This window comes from Giraffa tippelskirchi, chromosome 10, assembly GCF_054371585.1.
Source record: "Giraffa tippelskirchi isolate mGirTip1 chromosome 10, T2T-mGirTip1v1.2.pri, whole genome shotgun sequence".
NCBI lineage: Eukaryota > Metazoa > Chordata > Mammalia > Artiodactyla > Giraffidae > Giraffa > Giraffa tippelskirchi.
The window spans coordinates 134,894,258-134,913,279 of NC_137284.1; the positions used below are offsets into that span (position 1 = coordinate 134,894,258).

Genomic DNA, 19,022 nt, shown 5'->3' on the forward strand with positions numbered 1-19,022 from the left:
CCACATGGACTGTAGCCTGCCAGGCTCCTCTGTCTGAAATGGGTTACCATTTCCTTCTCCAAGGGATCTTCCCAACCCAAGGATTGAACCCACATCTCCTGCTTGGCAGGCGGATTCTTTACCAATGAGCCACTTGGAAAGCACCCAGTCTTCTAGAATCCTAGGTAATAAGCCAAAGTGTCAGCCTGGTCAGGTAACCACCTCACTGAAGGAAGGATACTGGAATGGGTTGTCATTTCCTTCTTCAGGGGATCTTCCAGACCCAGGGATCAAACTTGCATCTCCTGCATTGGCAGGCAGTTTTTTTACCCCCAAGCTACCAGAGAAGCCCTTACTTTGTCATTATTCTCACTTTAATACATATACTCTTACACCATTGATGAAATGATCTTTTGAACAGCATACATAAAAACCAAAACAAAACCTCCAATATGCCAAACATTTGTCAACTGACTCCTTCTCTGATTTTAATATTTCTTTCAATTTCCAATTGAGCTCTGATCAATAAACATGAGATTAAAACTGGAAATAATGCCTTGTTCCAACAGATAATGGCGAAGGTAGGAATTTTTGTCACTGTCAAGATCACTGGAAAAGATATTTGGGAGACAGACTGCTTTTCAGGGATGTGCCACATCTTCTGTTGTCATTCATTTATCCATAGAGTCAAAGCAGCATCATGTCTTAATTTGCTATAAAGCAAACACTATCCTTCCAACAATGCTATAACTGTTGTGTATGTCCATGGATATATGCAAACTTACAGGGCAACTGCTAACATCACAGAGATATCTAAGGCCAACAGTAGTGCTCCTTAAAAAAATGTCTTGTGGATATCTTTTCTAATTAAAAAAATATATAATGTGCTAATTTAAACAGTTACTATCTTGGTAATTCTGCCATCAGTGCTACAAATTTTATCCAGAGTCATAAAATAATGGATGCATTTCATCATATGCTGATACTCTGATTTTGCTTTTGAGTTTAGATTCAGTTGGAATGAAATGGTGCATCCTTACCATCAACTGATGCTCTTTTGGGCAAAATTGTCACAGCCCCTTCTGCAATCTCCTCCTGCTGATAAACGGGTGCTATTTTGGATCCCCAGCTATCGGAGCCAATCCAGAGAAAATGCCCACTTTGGTTTAATTTTTTTGCTGCTTCCAATATCCTCCTATGAGAATAAGAACAAATAAAACACACCACATTTACCAAGAAACTCTATACATATGAATGTTACAAGACCTGCTATATCAAGTCATCAACACTCAGTAGGTCACCATTAAACAACAAGTCAATCATTCTAACTACCCGAGTTTTAACATCTCCTAAAAGAAATAAATTGGAGACTTTAAGTCCAGTGCCTGATAATTAGCCTTATTCTTAACCTCATTCACATTATTCGGTCTATCATCGTTGCTTGTCTCATTTCTTTTCAGTCCCCGGATTTTACTCAATAAACATTTCAGATTGAGAAACCAGAAGGCTGTTGTTTCTATGTAGCAGAAGGCAGTCTGTACTTGCATAAGAATGCTACAATTCTTGTGAAATCTTACAAGATTCTACATTGAACATGAAATATATTAGAAAAAGGATGTGAGGAGCAAATATGATCCTAAATGAGGATGAAAATCAATCAGTACCTGATGTCATCTTCATTAGCAAACATAATCACTGCCCGAGCATTAGGTGTTTCTAGCAGGCGCTTGATAATTTTTTCAAATTCTCCAGGTCTTGGTTCACGTGGAATTTTCTGTGACTGAGCAATGCAAACACCACCTATTTAAAAAGAGAGAGAGAGAGAAAGTGATTCAGAAAAGACATTTACTTAACACACTTAATGAGGTTAGCTACTTTATAGAAACACATGACTTGGTAATGGATATTGTTTCTCAAAATATCTGTCATTCTCACCTATTTAAAAGCAATCAGGATGTTTTTGCATCCTAATATATATATATCAAATGAATGACATCAATGACTTAATCACACATCAAGTTTTTGTTTCCAAGTTTAAACATTATTTTTGTGAATGTCCTTTAAAAAAAAAAAAATCAAAGTGCACAAAATGTAGGACAGGAGAGAAAGAGTGGAAAGAAAGGCTGTTTTAATTCATTTAAAATAAGTACAAGGACAAGTGCTTTGATTTAAAAAAAAAAAGGTATGAATATGTCTTATAGGTGAGACTTCCTGTAATAGATAGAGGAAGGTCCTTTTGCTAACTTATTTTGTGACCCCATGGACCCACCAGGCTCCACTGCCCATGGAATTTTCCAAGTAAGAATACTGGAATGGGTTGCCATTTCCTATTCCAGAGGGCCTTCCTAACCCAGGGGTCGAACTCAACGTTTATCAGCAGACCTCCTTTAAAGTTAATTACCTTTTTTTAGCTCATAGTATTGTAGCAAGATACTTATGCAAAAACATAATATGTTATGAGATAAGTAGTCTTCAAGATTATTTGAGACACAAGTCAAGTTTCAAAGACACAAGCACTCAGCTGACATATGTCTCCACTGTGAAAACCAAAATGGCAGAAATTTCATCCAACTCATGGCAAATAGATGGGGAAACAATGGAAACAGTGAGAGATTTTGTTTTGGGGGGCTCCAAAATCACTGCAGATGGTGACTGCAGCCATGAAATTAAAAGATGCTTGCTCCTTGGAAGAAAAGCTATGACCAACCCAGACAGCGTATTGAAAAGCAAACACATTACTTTGCCAACGAAGGTCCGTCTAGTCAAAGCTATGGTTTTTCCAGTAGTCATGTATGAATGTGAGGGCTGGACTATAATGAAAGCTGAACACTGAAGAATTGATGCTTTTGAACTATGGTGTTGAAGAAGACTCTTGAGAGTCCCTTGGACTGCAAGGAGATCCAAGCAGTCAATCCTAAAGGAAATCAGTCCTGAATATTCATTGGAAGAACTGATGCTGAAGCTGAAGCTCCAATACTTTGGCCACCTGATGTAAAGAACTAAACATTTGAAAAGAATCTGATGCTGGGAAACATTGAAGGCAGGAAGAGTAGGGACGACAGAGGATAAGATGGTTGGATGACATCACTGACTCGATGGACATGAGTCTGAGCAAGCTCTAGGAGTTGATGAAGGACAAGGAAGCCTGGCGTGCTGCAGTCCATGGGGTCTCAAAGAGTTAGACATGACTGAGCGACTGAACTGAACCATCCAACTCACACAACAAAAAAAGGAAGAACACTTCTTTTGATTTCTCATCTTAAGGCAATGAGAAGCCAAAAAGAAAAATGTAGAAAATATCTCTGCCCTTTGCTGATGGGCTGGGATAGGAGGAAAAGAAAGAGTTTTCCTCTGGTGTAGTGGTGTCGAGGTAACATATTCTAATATAAAGAGAAAAAAATGACATCAGCAAGATGTTTCATTTGCATTATGGTTTGAACATACTTTTTGAGCCACTTGAGAAGAAAATCACCATTTATTTACAGCATGACTTCAACAAGCAAGGTACTTTTACTTCCACACAATTGACAATGCATTCAGTTACCCAAGCATTACAGGGTGCCATTATATGCCATGCATCAGGCTGGACACTGGGAATGCCCAGTCTAACCCAGCAGTTGCCAGCTAGTCTGGGAAAGGGGCATTCCAATAAATTATCACGGAGCATATAATGATTTTAGGATGAAGAGAGTATGCCACACTTTGGGAACACAGAGGAGGGAGTAACTCAAGTGCTTGAGAGAGCTAGATTTTAAATGGCAAATATACATAAGCACAAGGGCAAAACTGGGACATTTCTGGTAGAAGCCAAGGTATGAAAGAACCTTGTTGGATCATGACTGGTTGGGGTTGAGGTTGGAAAGAATGGACAGGTCCAGCTTGACAATGACTTTGTAGACAGGCCAAATAATTTGGGTTTTATATTGAAAAGGATAGGAACCCACAGAAAGTTCATAAGCATGATGAGCTATGTGTTTTAGGAAGAAACTTCAGGTAGCCAAACAAAGAGGAACCATGTGGTAGCCACACAATGGGTGTCTGGTGTGTTGTGATCCAATATGTGACAATGCCGTATGATTAACAGTGCCACAGTACTGAAAGTTATTCTTCGTACAAGTTAGAACACTGCTAAAATTATCCTTGCAACAGCAGTACCCTCACTAATCCTACACTGTGCTCTTCAGTGGTGAGAATTGCCTATAAGCCACAGACTGAGCCTTAAGTAGTTAGCCTACTGATATGTCCAAAATAGTTGTGATGATTGATTCATTCTTTCAGTAAATATTTATGGGGCTTCCCTGGTGGCTCAGATGGTAAAGAACCTGCCTGCAATGCGGGAGACCTGGGTTCAATCCTTGGGTTGGGAAGATCACGTGGAAAAGGGAATGGCTACCCACTTCAGTATTCTTGCCTGGAGAATTCTATGGACAGAGGAGCCTGATGGGCTACAGTCCATGGGGTCGCAAAGAGTCAGACACAACTAAGGGACTAACACTTTCACTATCTGCCAGACACCATGCAGGAGATATGGATTTATAATGGTGAATAAAATGGACATGTTTTAATGGTGAATAAAACCACATTTTAATGGTGAATAAAACCATATTATAATGGTGAATAAAACCATATTATAATGGTGAATAAAACCATATTATAATGGTGAATAAAACCATATTATAATGGTGAATAAAACCATATTATAATGGTGAATAAAACCATATTATAAGGATGAATAAAACCATATTATAATGGTGAATAAAACTCTTACCAGAGTTTAGAAATGTTATGGGTAAAATAGGCTTAATGCAAAACAAACCACCAAATAAGTATATAAGTTATGGCATACCCTACAAGGAAGAGCAAGGCCATTTAATTTATATTGAGGAAAAGTGTCCCTATAGTTGGTATCTCTCCATTAAGTTCAAAAAGAAGAGAGAAGGGAAGAGAATTGGGTGGAAAAAGGCAGGAAAGAACCAGTGGAGTTAATGAATGAAGGGGAGAGAAGTAGAGACAAAGATGAGAGGTAGATGGGATCCAGGTCATGCATATGATTCAAGACCTGTGCAAGATTATGAGTAACGAAGGTGCCTGATTTTCAGCAGCCCACAGGAGTATGTCTTTTCTATGACCACGGCATTTCATGGAAGAAAAGTGAATGAGGACCACTAAGTGATAAAAGAGGACAACGTGGAATGGAAAGAACCAGAGGCCATGATCCCAGTTAGGAAGTTACTAGGACAGGCAACAGGGAATGATGACTAGGGTGATACTATCAGTACTGAGGAAGGGCAGGTGTATGAGTGCTCAGTGGTGTCCGACCCTTTGCAACTCCAAGGACTTCAGCTTGCCAAGCTCCTCCTTCCCTGGAATTCTCCAGGTGAAAATAGTGGAGTGGGTTGCCATTACCTTCTCCAGGGGATCTTCCTGACCCAGGGATCAAACCTGGGTCTCCTGCATTGCAGGTAGACTCTTTACTGTCTGAGTCATCAGAGACAGGTGGACAGTGAAAATTGGAATTAGAATTAATGGGGCTTTGTAATATTTTTCCCACTTTTACTGAGACATGATTGGCAAATAAAAATTGTATATACTGGGTTGGCCAAAAAGTTCATTTGGGTTTCCCCATAACATCTTACAGAAAATTCTGAACAAATTTTTTTGGCCAACGGAATATTTAGGTTGTATTAATTTGATCAAGGTAGCGCAGTGGTAGGAAACCATTAACCACGACTCTAAGGTTTTGGCCTTTGTGATCAGTTTCTATGGGGCTTCCCTGGTGGCTCAGACAGTAGAGTGTCTGCTTGCAATGTGGGAGACCCAGGTTTGATCCCTGGGTCAGGAAGATCCCCTGGAGAAGGAAATGGCAACCCACTCCAGTACTCTTGCCTGGAAAACTCATGGATGGAGGAGCCTGGTGGGCTACAGTCCATGGGGTCGCAGAGTAGGACACAACTGAGCGACTTCACTTTCACTATTTCACCTTTCTGTGATGACACCATTAAACAAGTAGGAAATACAGGAGGGGCAGACTTGATGAGTTTGATTCAGAACCAGTGGTTTTCAAAGTACCCATGTAACACTGAACTGGAAACAATGAGTCTGGAGCTAAGGAGAGAGAAGGGAGTTGTAACCACAATGTTGTTAGATGCAGATACAGTAGTAACTGAAGTGTTGGGAATGAAGTGATCACTCAAAGAGAATATTTAAATCAATAACAGGAAAAGGTGAATGACAGAGTTCTGAAAACCCACCAGCAGGAAGGGAGTTAGTGAATGAGACTGGAAAGGAGTGATTACATGTTTTGAGGAGAAAACTTTCGGGACAAAGTCTAGGGATTACTTAAAAACTGCAAAGTGTGTGTAAAAATCAAATAAAGAACAGTGTTGAGTGGAAACATGAGGTAACCACAGAAATGTAAGATCCAAACTGTAACACTCTCTGGGGAGCAATAGATGTTTCAAAACATGACTGCACTTTTAAGAAAATTGTTCTAATTACTTAAGGATCCCATTAAAGACATGCCATATCCTAAGTATCATTCTGAGATTAACTCTGACTCCATAACCAGAAGAAATTAAGGCCAGAAAATTTTGATTATGATTTTTTTCAGATGATGCAAACGGGCAATCCAGACTTATGGTTTAGTCTGAATTCATTGATTTAGTCATTTACTACAGATCCATTGAACATTTCTGTTCATTCAAAATGAGTCAAGTTGGAATTTTACATTAGTCTATATTTTTTTTTATTCCTTCACCTCACCTTTTATTTGCGAGCCTGGTCAATTTGTATCTTTCTTGAAAGAGGAACTGCACAAGTAATTTATTTCAGCTGAGCAAATCCTTATGAAGAACGTGCACCCCAAAGGCATTATGCTGTTTGGTGCTTAATGGACATTTTATTGTGGAAAGCATTACTCTCAAATAATTGGTGTTAGAAAATTAATATTCTTTTTCTTAGCCTTGAAACTCATTCACAACTTCTATCTTCACATCAGTCAAAAAGCCACACAGTCCATTCATATGTACCCATGGTCTACTATGTTTCCAGAGCTAAGGACTTTCTGTCTCCATTCTGCCTGCAACAATCTTATAACTGAATGACAAGATGTACACATCAGAAAAGCCAGATAAGCATGTAAAATGATCTACTGCTAAGAAAATATTGCATAATGTCAAATCAACTGCAGTAACAAATTACAATAAATCACCACCCCAAATAATCATGACTATTTAAAACTATATAAGAAGAAGTCATCGTATACTGTTAGTGTTTGGTTAAAATACAGTAAAATTTAGTCAAACATTCAGGCTTTATCAAAGATGTGTTTTCCAACAATATTCATTATCAATTGTTTCGATTTTAAAAGAGACCCTCTGACTTGATCTCGATTCCTGAAGTGTGGAAGAGGAGCTCTCCTGCATCAAAGCATGTCTATTCCATCTATTTCTTCATACTCCACTCTGGAAAAGTGATTGTGTACAGTTCCAGGGACACTAAATTCCCTGTTCTGCAGGTGTCCCCAGTTTAGCAAGAAATAATTTTTAAAGCTTAGCACTTAGGACAAGACTGTTGTACGGAAGAATTTATAATTGGCTGCTTTCTAGAATTCCCTGTCTGATTTCCTCACCTGTGTAAATGTTTTCCCTTTGATTATTTAGTGATAATTAAAAGATCATTTGTTGAGCTGAGCGTTTTACATACGCTCTCCAACACACTTGAGCACTCCTTCCCAGTCTCATGCATTCTGTGCCTCCAGAGTCCTAGGGAAAGCACTCTAGCCTTGGTATTATCACCACAGTTCTGATGAGGAAACAGAAATAGGGGTGTCAACAGCTGGCAAGAGTTTGAAACCCAGTTTCAAAGCCACCTCTGTGTGACTCCGAGACTTTTTCCATCATCTTGCCCATCCACAATTGACTATACTTGTGACTTAATGGTTTCATGGATATCTATGACTGATGAATAAGATAAAGTAAATTTAAAGACATTCAAAAGACCCAGCAGGTCACCCCTTATAAATCGAATTAATAGCTACTCAAATGCAGTCCTTCTATTGAGCATTAAGAACAAAGTTAAAATACTTAGAACTCATGCAGATTACAGAAATGATTTAAACTCTAGTATTTAACTAGTCCATCCTCACATCTTTCCAACTGCCCCTGTCCTCAGGAAAATTTTCTGAGGCCTCCAGTCTTCCACATCACCTTTGACTGTAGCAACCACAGCAATTATATATTTTTAAAATTCCGTTATCTGTTTTTTTCACCTTAGACTATAAGTTCCATGACTACTGAATCTTGTCTTTCACACTGACCACCATACTTCTTACTACCTATCACTGTGCTTGGCACATATGGGCTTCAATGAATATGTTTTGAATAAATAAATGTAAGACTTACAAGAGACACTGCTGGTATAAACAGAAGTGAGACATTTCTGACCTCAGACACCTCTCAGTCAAGTAGGAAAACATAGGATACATAAAAATATATCCTTATTTTTAAAAGTGGTTAAAAGTGGCACACAAAAAGCAAAAAAAAAAAAAAAAAAATGAAATTTTAATTCAGAGGGAGCTTTCACTGATACAGCATCTGGCACCCAAAATGGATTTTATCAGAGTGCAATAAATTAGACTATTACCTTGGCCTTAGTTTGTTCATTTGTGGGATTGCACAATAATTTGCTCTTATTTAAATAAGAGCAAATTTGTAAACAATTTCATTCATAATTTTTATCTCTTTATCTCATACGTGAGTACCTGGAAGTCTCAGGTCCGAGAGACGAAAGGTTCTTTACATATATGTTGGTTTGCTAGTGCAGTAAGATGTTGAAGTGAAGAAGAAAAACATATATGGGTCAGAAGACCTGAGGGTTGGTCCTATGTAATCTTGAACAAGTCTCAGTGTCCTCATCTCTGTGACAAGGTTCATAGCAACTATCTTCCAGGGATGAAAAGGGTAATATGCTAAAGTGCTATACAAATGTTGCATTGAATACATTATTAATATTGTTAATCATCATTCTCATTTTAACCAGATAAACATCATCACCAGACTTGAGAGGAGAGATAGCTGATATTCAGACCTAAAACATGAGTTTGTCAACAGGTCAGATCTTGAACCCTCAACTTTATTTGTGTAATATTATTAAATATCCTAAATTTCAAGAAGTGGTAATTGCCTGCTTTTGTGTGCCAGTAAATAAGATGACTAGATTTCACTTTTCACCTATTACAGATCATCACACTCTCATCAGGGCAGTTTCAATGTGAGAGAATGGAGAAAGTGACTGACTTCTCCTTTGTCATCCCTGAATTCATACCCAAAGGATTCAAGCCTCCTCTTGGAGGGATTTTATAAGTATTTTGAAGATCTGAGTTGAACATTAGAATTTAATTCTTTAAAAGAGTAATAGCATGGTGAAAACTATTAACCTATTAATGGTACCAACCACTAAGTAGCAAATGTTGTGGAAACAACCCACATGCTCTTTTTATTTAAATATTTGCCTATAGATTATTAAGAAGCTGGACTATAGAGTGTTAAGACAATACTGTTGCAACCTTAGGAGGTTGAAATGCATGATATTTGCCTTGCTCTCCACCCAGTGGAAGACCACAGGGATGGAAATAGGACTGGGCAGGGAAGAAGTCCAGCTGACTGTGGACCAATGACAAATTCCCAGCACCACTGGGAATGCTGAGGCTGAAATGGCTTCCAGAGTTGCTCTGAATTAGGTCAGATAGAACAGGGTATTACACTTCCACATTTGTCAGTGGCTTGCTGGGGGACATCCTGGGAAAGGGGGGTGGACACATTAGTCAAGGCAGTTCCTTGCAGTCAGGGCCGCTCCATAGTGTAGCCACATTACTAGGCAAGGGCACCGGGAACCTTCACTGAAAGGGGCTCTGAAAGGGAACTCACCATAGGTAAGAATTGAAACTTACAGAAAACCAAAGATATTATATCTCTGAAATGATAGTACAAGTCAAACAATTAATAAAATACCATTGTTTAAGTTTAAAGTTCCTCTTCAAAGAGGACTTATTGCACAAAGACAGGCAACCTATACAAACAGTACAATACTGGACTTGTAGCCAACTCAGACAAAGGAACTGGGAACATAAAACTCCCTGTATTTCAACAGAGAAGTTTTGTTAAAGCAATCCAAGAGGACAAAGCATCATGTTTTTAGTTGTTGCTTATTTTTAAGAACAAAATCTCTATTAATAATGTAGAAAGAGAAACACAAAACAAGAAACAATGTCACAGCACCAACTTCCAACTGTGATGGAAATCCAGGAGGATTAAATTATTAGGAATGAAATTGCTTACAAAGCTGCATATAGAATATTGAAGTGATTTTCTTTAAACAACATGATTACCAGTGTCTCAAGTTGGCTCACAATCTCTGTCAAGTTAAGTTCCAAGAAAATCATATTGAGCCTCTGATTATATAACTTGTTAGATCCTCATGAAAGAATGGTTTTGATACATAACACATCAACAAAGGTACCATTTTATCAATAGCTAAGGCTACTGGTAAAAAAGTGATGGGATTCCCAGGTGGCTCAGTGGTAAAGAAACCACCTGCAACACAGGAGACGTGGGTTCAATCCCTCGGTTGGGAAGAACCCCTGAAGGAGGAAATGGCAACCCACTCCAGGATTCTTGCCTAGAAAATTACATGGACAGAGGACTCTGACAGGTTACAGTCAATGGGGTCTCAAAAGAGTCAGACATGATTTAGTAACTGAATAATGACAACAACAAAAATGTGATTGGTAAAAATTGTCGGTTGATCTTAAAAGATGGCTTATAATTGACCCTAATAAGAATGTGATACAGTCAGTGAACTATTATTAAATTATTTCCTATGAATGCATCTTTAAATAATAGCAATGAGCAAAACCAAATTAACTAGGTTTTTTTGTTTGGTTGGTTGTTCTTAAAGACAATAGAAATATGTTAGCTCTTAGAAGTGCCCAGATCCTAATTCTAATTCATAAAGAGTAAGTAATTTCTCCACCATCACCAGGCAATTCTCTGACCCCAACTAGGTATGCCACAATTCAACTCATTTCTGAAACTATCTACCTGGAGATTGTCAGATTCCACAGGTTAAGAGTTCAGGTTCTACAAGACTGCCCCTCTGCAGTATAGATCAGAGGTTCCCAAAACTCACTCCATAGGTTCAATTAATTTGTTAGGGAGGCTCACAGAATTCAGAGAGACACTATACTTACTAGATCACTGGTTTATTATAAAAGCATACAAGTCAGGAACAGCCAGATGCAAGAGATGCTCAGGGCAAGGTGTGGGGAAAGGGCACAGAGCTTCCATGCTGTCTCTGAATCTCCAAGAGTTCACCAACCCTTTAGGTTGTTGTTGTTAAGTCGGTAAGTCATGTCCAACCCTTAGCAACACCATGGACCACACCATACCAGGCTTTTCCTCTCCTTCACCATCTCCTGGAATTTGCTCAAATTCATGTCTGTTGAGTCAGTAATGCTACCTAACTATCTCATCCTCTTCTGCCCCCTTCTCCTGCTGCCCTCAATCTTTCCAGCATCAGGGTCTTTTCCAATGAATCAGCTCTTCACATCAGGTGGCCAAAATATTGGAGTTTCAGCTTCAGCATCAGTCCTTCCAATAAATGTTCAGGGTTGATTTCCTTTAGGATTGACTGGTTTGATCTCCTTGCAGTCCTAAGGACTCTCAAGAGTCTTCTCCAGCACTACAATTGGAAAGCATCAATTCTTCAGCACTCAGTCTTCTTTATGGTCCAACTCTTGAATCTGTACATGACTACTGAAAAAACCATGCCTCCTCAAATCCCATCCTTTCAAGTTTTTATGGAGGCTTCCTTACATAGCCATGATTGACATGAGCATCAGGGGTTGAACTCAATTTCTGGCAAGGCTCCTCTCCTCAAAGGGCTTTCCCAAAGTCACCTAATTAACATAATAAAAGACACCTTTATCTCTCTCATCCCTTAGTAAATTCCAAGGATTTTAGGAGCTCTATGCCAAAAACTGGTTAAAACCAAATATGTATTTCTTATTATAAATCACACTATCACAACTCTTCGCACTACTTATCCTTGACATCATTTCTTTCCACCTTTCTGGACACATAAGTAAAATGACAGTTTGGCCTAATGTAATTGGTCCTTTAGTGATAGTTCTCTGAAATTTGTTCTAAGGTTTGAACAAGTGTAATCACACCTCTTGTAACAGTATTTTCACCTCCTTATGTGGTGTACAACTGGGACTTACAGCAAAGTGCACAGTGTGATAGAAGTGTGTCTGTGTGTCAGCTTCAAGTGCACGTTGTGAAAGAGAAGATTTATCTCGCACATCACAGTGAAGAAAAAGTGTTCTTTAACAACATGGATTAAAACAGTAAAATTGCACTTAAATCTGTGCTTATCTCCCCTCGCCCCAACAAACATTTTTTTGTCTATCAAATGCCACATCATCCTTAAATGTACTCTGAAGAGCAATGAAATGAGGGAATTAAAGTCCTGGTACAGAAGGGGCATAAGCTCCAGGCTGCTCCCATTTGACCTCTAAGAGTGGCAATGGAGAGGACGGGCTCAGAGTGTCCCTCTTCTGCCTGTCTTCATGTGACTCTCAAAGCTTCTGATGCTCAGGAGGGAGGTTGGGCTGGGCTGGGTTCCTTGGATCCATACAAACTAGAATGCAGTCATGAAATGCAACCCACTCTAGTTTTCTTGCCTGGAGAACGCCATGGACAGAGGAGCCTGGCGGGCTACAGTCTATAAGGTTGCAAAAGAACTAGACGAGACTTGGCCACTCAAGTGTTTCGGGAAATGTTGACTGGAACCACCCACCCTGACCAGACACCATAGTGACCATTTGCATGAGTTACTTTCTGACAGGAGGTCTTGGTAAGAAACACAGAACTAACAAATCACCGCCAACAAGAAGAATTCAGAAAAGGTCAAAAGGAGATGCCACACATCCTACTACCTCCCAGAATCCTTCTTGCTAGCATCCATCTTGGCTGGGCAATGTGTGCACCAACAGAAAGGACCTTGAGTCAGAATGATTGGCCAGAGACAATCTGGAAATTAATCCCATCACCATAAAACCCAAGACTGCGAGCCACGTGGCAGAGCAGTTCCCCTCGGTTCCCTTACCCTGCTGCTCTCCCCCTGTGTGCCCTCCCAACAGTCTTTTGCTTTCTCAGCACATGTGTCTCTTTGGACAATTCATTTCCAAGTGTTAAACAAGAGCCCACTCTCGGGCTCTGGCAGGGGTCCCCCTTCCTGCAACAAAACAACCACTCAGCCAGAGCTCATCAGAGATCCAAACATATGCTCAGAGGTACAGTGGTGTGACAGTTACGAATGTCATCCCAGAGCTGGACTTCCTGGCTCCAAATCCTAGCCCTTCTCTGACTAGCTATGTGACACTGGCTAAGTTATGTGATATCTCTGTGCCTCTGTCCCTCGAGCTGAAGATTGAGGGGATGCTAGTATTAAGAGCTCCCAATGGTTATTGTGAAGGGATTAAATAATCACTCAACAGATTCATTTTTTTCCCTTAGAAAACACATCAGTTGTAAATCATTTAAAATAAAAATTGAAAACCCCAAACAGAAATAGTAACTCACTTTCACCAAGCAATATTTACCTATAACATTAACTCAAGACAACTCAAATTTCAGTCCCCAAATGGACACAGAATAATAAATCTTACTAGTGAGTCAAGTGAACGGGGATGCTAAGTACCAAGAGTTCTGTGTTAGAGGGGAAAATTGTGCCCACCACTACTAGAACTAAACTTCTGAAGTGTGGCCTTTTCCCTCTCCTAAAAACTGAAATGTGTAAGGTGGCATGGGTACAGTAGATAAGAAAAATTCAGGGAAAGAAAAGAAAAAGAAAGGGAAGGAGAGGAGGAGGAAGGGAAGGAAAAAGAGAATAAGAAGGAGGAGGATAGGAGAAAGAAGGTCAGAGAGTGAGAAGAGAAAACGACATCACTTGTGGGAAGAAAAAGACGAGGAAAGAGAACAAGGAAAGACTAGAGGGAGGCCATCCACACCAGCAGTATCTTTCCAGTTGGGCAAAAAATCCACTTTTCACAGGGTCAAAACAACAGATGCACAGTTAGGAACATTTGCAGAAGGAATACTTGACAAGGTTTAATTAAGTTTAACTACTATGTCATAGGCTTCCTTGATCTCTCAGCAGTACAGAATCCGGCTATAATGCAGTAGATGTAGGAGATGCATGGTTCGATCCGTGGGTCACTAAGACCCCATGGAGAAGTAAATGGCAACCGACTCCAGTATTCTTGCCTGGAGAATCCCATGGACAGAGGAGTCTTGGGGGCTACAGTCCCTGGGGTCACAAAAAGTCACACACAACTTAGCAACTAAACAAATGTGTTCTACGCATTTGTATTTACATTGGTTATTTCATAAGTACTATTTTTAGAGTGTTTTGAGACTTTTGTTTGTTTGTTTGTTTGTTTGTTTTTGCCATTTCAAAGTAGATTCCCAGAAACTAGGACAAACAGTATGACAGGAAGATTTCAAAAGATAAAACTAACTGTCTATAAGTGCTCACAGAAGCAGAAGATACTAAGAAGAAGTGGCAAGAATACACAGAAGAACTATACAAAAAGATCTTTACGACCCAGATAACCACGATGGTGTGATCACTCACCTAGAGCCAGACATCCTACAATGCGAAGTCAAGTGGGCCTTAGGAAGCATCACTACTAACAAAGCTTGTGGAGGTGATGGAATTCAAGTTGAGCTATTTCAAATCCTAAAAGATGCTGTGAAAGTGTTGCACTCAATATGCAATCAAATCTGGAAAACTCAGCAGTGGCCAAAGGACTGGAAAAGGTCAGTTTGCATTCCAATCCCAAAGAAAGGCAATTCAAAGAATGTTCAGACTACCAAACAATTGCACTGATCTCACACGCTAGCAAAGTAATGCTCAAATTCCCCAAGCCAGACTTCAACAGTACATAAAATGTGAACTTCCAGATGTCCAAACTGGATTTAGAAAAGACAGAGGAACCAGAGATCAAATTGCTAAAATCTGTTGGATCATTGAAAAAACAAGAGAGTTGCAGAAATATATCAACTTCTGCTTTATTGACTATGCCAAAGCCTTTGACTGTGTGGATCACAATAAACTGGAAAATTCTGAAAGAGATAGGAATACCAGACTACCTTACCTGTCTCCTGAGGAATCTGTATGAAGGTCAAGAAGCAACAGTTAGAACTGGACATGGAACAACAAACTGGTTTCAAATCGGGAATGGAGTACGTCAAGGCTGTATAGTGTCACCCTGCTTATTTAACTTATATGCAGAGTATAACACGCAAAATTCCAGGCAGGATGAAGCACAAGCTGGAATCAAGATTGCCAGGAAAAATATCAATAACCTCAGATATGCAGATGACACCACCCTTATGGTGGAAAGTGAAGAAGAACTAAAGAGCCTCTTCATGAAAGTGAAAGAGGAGAGTGAAAAAGTTGGCTTAAAACTCAACATTCAGAAAACTAAGATCATGGCGTCTGGTCCCATCACTTCATGGCAAATAGATGGGGTAACAATGGAAACACTGAGAGACTTTATTTTGGGGGGCTCTAAAATCACTGCAGATAGTATGACTGCAGCCATGAAATTAAAAAATGCTGCTCCTTGGAAGAAAAGCTATGACCAACCTAGATAGCATATTAAAAAGCAGAGACATTGCTTTACTGACAAAGGTCCATCTAGTCAAAGCTGTGGTTTTTCCAGTAGTCATGTATGGATGTGAGAGTTGGACGATAAAGAAAGCTGAGCACGGAAGAACTGATGCTTTTGAACTGTGGTGTTGAAGAAGACTCTTGAGAGTGCCTTGGACTGCAAGGAGATCCAACCAGTTGATCCTAAAGGAAATCAGTCCTGAATATTCATTGGAAGGACTGATGCTGAAGCTGAAACTCCAATACTTTGGCCACCTGATGCAAAGAACTGACACACTGGAAAAGACCCTGATGCTGGGGAATATTGAAGGTGGGAAGAGAAGGGGACGACAGAGGATGAAATGGTTGGATAGCATCACCAACACAATGGACATGAGTTTGAGCAAGCTCTGGGAGTTGCTGATGGACAGGGAAGCCTAGCATGCTTCAGCCCATGGGGCTGCAGAGAGTAGATCATGACTGAGTGACTGAAGTGAACTCATGTAGGAGACTCAGTTTTCATCCCTTGGTTGGGAAGATCCCCTGAAGATGAGAATGGCTACCCACTCCAGTATTCTTGCCTGGAGGATCCCATGAACATAAGAGCCCAGTGGACTCCAGTCCACAGGACCACGAAAGAATCAGACACAACTTAGCAAATAAACAACAACAACAACAGTATTTGAACATGACTTTATGTTATATACATATATATATATATATGTTATATACAGATATATGTTATACACAAATATATGTTATATACATATATAACATAGATGCAGAGATGCTTTGTTGGCAAAGTAATGTCTCTGGTTTTTAATATGCTGTCTAGGTTGGTCATAGCTTTTCTTCCAAGGAGCAAGCATCTTTTAATTTCATGGCTGCAGTCACCATCTGCAGTGATTTTTAACCCCCAAAAATAAAGTCTCTCAGTGTTTCCACTGTTTCCCCTTCTATTTGCCATGAAGTGATGAGACCAGATGCCATGATCTTAGTTTTCTGAATGTTGAGCTTTAAGCCAACTTTTTCACTCTCTTCTTTCACTTTCATCAAGAGGCTCTTTAGTTCTTCACTTTCTGCCAAGGGTGGTGTCATCTGCATATCTGAGGTTATTGATATTTTTCCCGGCAATCTTGATTCCAGCTTGTGCTTCATCTAGCCTGGGATTTCACATGATGTACTCTGCATATAAGTTAAATAAGCAGGGTGACAATATACAGCCTTGACGTACTCCTTTCCTAATTTGAAACCAGTCTGTTGTTCCATGTCCAGTTCTAACTGTTGCTTCTTGACCTACAGACAGATTTCCCAGGAGGCAGGTAAGATGATCTGGTATCCCCATCTCTTTAAGAATTTTCCACAGTTTATTGTGATCCACACAGTTTGGGCTTTGGTGTAGCCAATAAAGCAGAAGTAAATATATTCCTGGAACTCTCTTGCTTTTTTGATGAAGTAAGTGAAGAAGTGAAGTGAAGTCACTCGGTCGTGTCCAACTTTTTGTGACCCCATAGACGGCAGCCCACCAGGCTCCCTTGTCCCTGGGATTCTCCAGGCAAGAACACTGGAGCGGATTGCCATTTCCTTTTTCAATGCAACAAAGTGAAAAGTGAAAGTGAAGTTGCTCAGTCGTGTCCTACTCTTTGCGACCCCATGGACTGCAGCCTACCAGGCAAGAGTACTAGAGTGGGTTGCCATTTCCTTCTCCACGGGATATTCCCAACCAAGGGATCAAACGCGAGTCTCCTGCATTGTAGGCAGACACGTTACCATCTGAGCCACCATGGAAGTCCTGCTTTTTCAATGATCCAACAGATTTTAGCAATTTGATCTCGGTTCCTCTCCTTTTTCTCAATCCAGCTTGAACATCTGGAAGTTCACGGTTCACGTGCTGTTGAAGTCTGGCTTGGAGAATTTGAGCATTACTTTGCTAGAGTGTGAGATCAGTGCAATTGTGCAGCAGTTTGAACATTCTTTGAATTGCCTTTCTTGGGGATTGGAATGCAAACTGATCTTCTCCAGTCCTTTGGCCACTGCTGAGTTTTCCAGATTTGGTTGCATATTGAGTGCAACACTTTCACAGCATCATCTTTTAGGATTTGAAATAGCTCAACTTGAATTCCATCACCTCCACAAGCTTTGTTTGTAGTGATGCTTCCTAAGGCCCACTTGACTTCGCATTGTAGGATGTCTGGCTCTAGGTGAGTGATCACACCATCGTGGTTATCTGGGTCATAAAGATCTCTTTTGTATAGTTCTTCTGTGTATTCTTGCCACCTCTTCTTAGTATCTTCTGCTTCTGTTAGGTCCATACCATTTCTGTTCTTCATTGTGCCCTTCTTTGCGTGAAATGTTCCCTTGGTGTCTCCAATTTTCTTGAAGAGATCTCTAGTCTTTCTCATTCTACTCTTTTCTTCTATTTCTTTGCAGTGATCACTGAGGAAGGCTTTCTTATCTCTCCTTGCTATTCTTTGGAACTCTGCATTCATATATCTTTCCCTTTCTCCTTTGCCTTATCTTCTCTTCTTTTCTCAGCTATTTTTAAGGCCTCCTCATCAGACAACCATTTTGCCTGTTTGGATTTCTTTTTCTTGGGGATGGTCTTGATCACTGCCTCCTGTACAAGGTCATGAACCTCCGTCCATAGTTCTTCAGGCACTCTGTCTTTCAGATCATGAGTAGGTGGATTCTTTACCACTGAGCCACATGAGTAGATTGATTCTTTACAACTGAGCCTCCAGGGAAACCCATGTCCAAATACCTTTTAAAATATGTATTTCTTTATTTATTTGGCTGCAACTGGTCTTGATTGCAGCATGTGGGATCTTCAGTTGCAACATGAAAACTGTTAGTGACAGCATGTGGGATCTAGTTCCTGACCAGGCTCCTCGCATTGGAAGCGTGAAGTCATAGCCACTGAATTACCAGAGAAGTCCCTCAAATAACTTTTGCAAATAGGATACTCTCAATAGTATCTCAACAGCAGCTCTTAAAGCCTGCAAACCTCAAGTTATATCTTAGTCTACTTACCAACATTACCTGAATTCTCCTATATATTGTCTTTTGATCAGCGGTCTTCACACAAAGCAGCATTTTAACAGATACTCAAAGGGTATTGACATTCTTGATTTAAAGAAGGAACTAATAACTGAAACATCATTATTATTTTAGCTAAATAACTATTCAAAGCAAAGATTGCACCACAACGAATGTCCAACACTGGCTAAGCTAAGAAGTAGACTGCAGAGAACAAAAATAAAGCACCAAAAGCATTTAAAATTCCATCTTTGAAGCTAATGTAAGTACTTGGAGTGTTTCTCCAGGTA

At 39.9% G+C, this 19,022-nt stretch overlaps 1 protein-coding gene across 3 annotated transcripts in view; it reads right to left on the reverse strand.

Annotated features, from left to right (window-relative positions):
• Nucleotides 1–19,022, reverse strand: part of GRM8 (glutamate metabotropic receptor 8) — an 877,877-nt gene that overhangs the window by 465,363 nt on the left and 393,492 nt on the right. For all 3 annotated transcript variants that reach the window (XM_081531191.1, XM_081531192.1, XM_081531193.1), the window contains 2 exons: nucleotides 1,644–1,779; nucleotides 1,020–1,174 (listed from right to left, as the gene is read on the reverse strand). In XM_081531191.1, coding sequence (XP_081387317.1) covers nucleotides 1,020–1,174; nucleotides 1,644–1,779 — 291 coding nt within the window. The remainder of the gene's footprint in view (nucleotides 1–1,019; nucleotides 1,175–1,643; nucleotides 1,780–19,022) is intronic.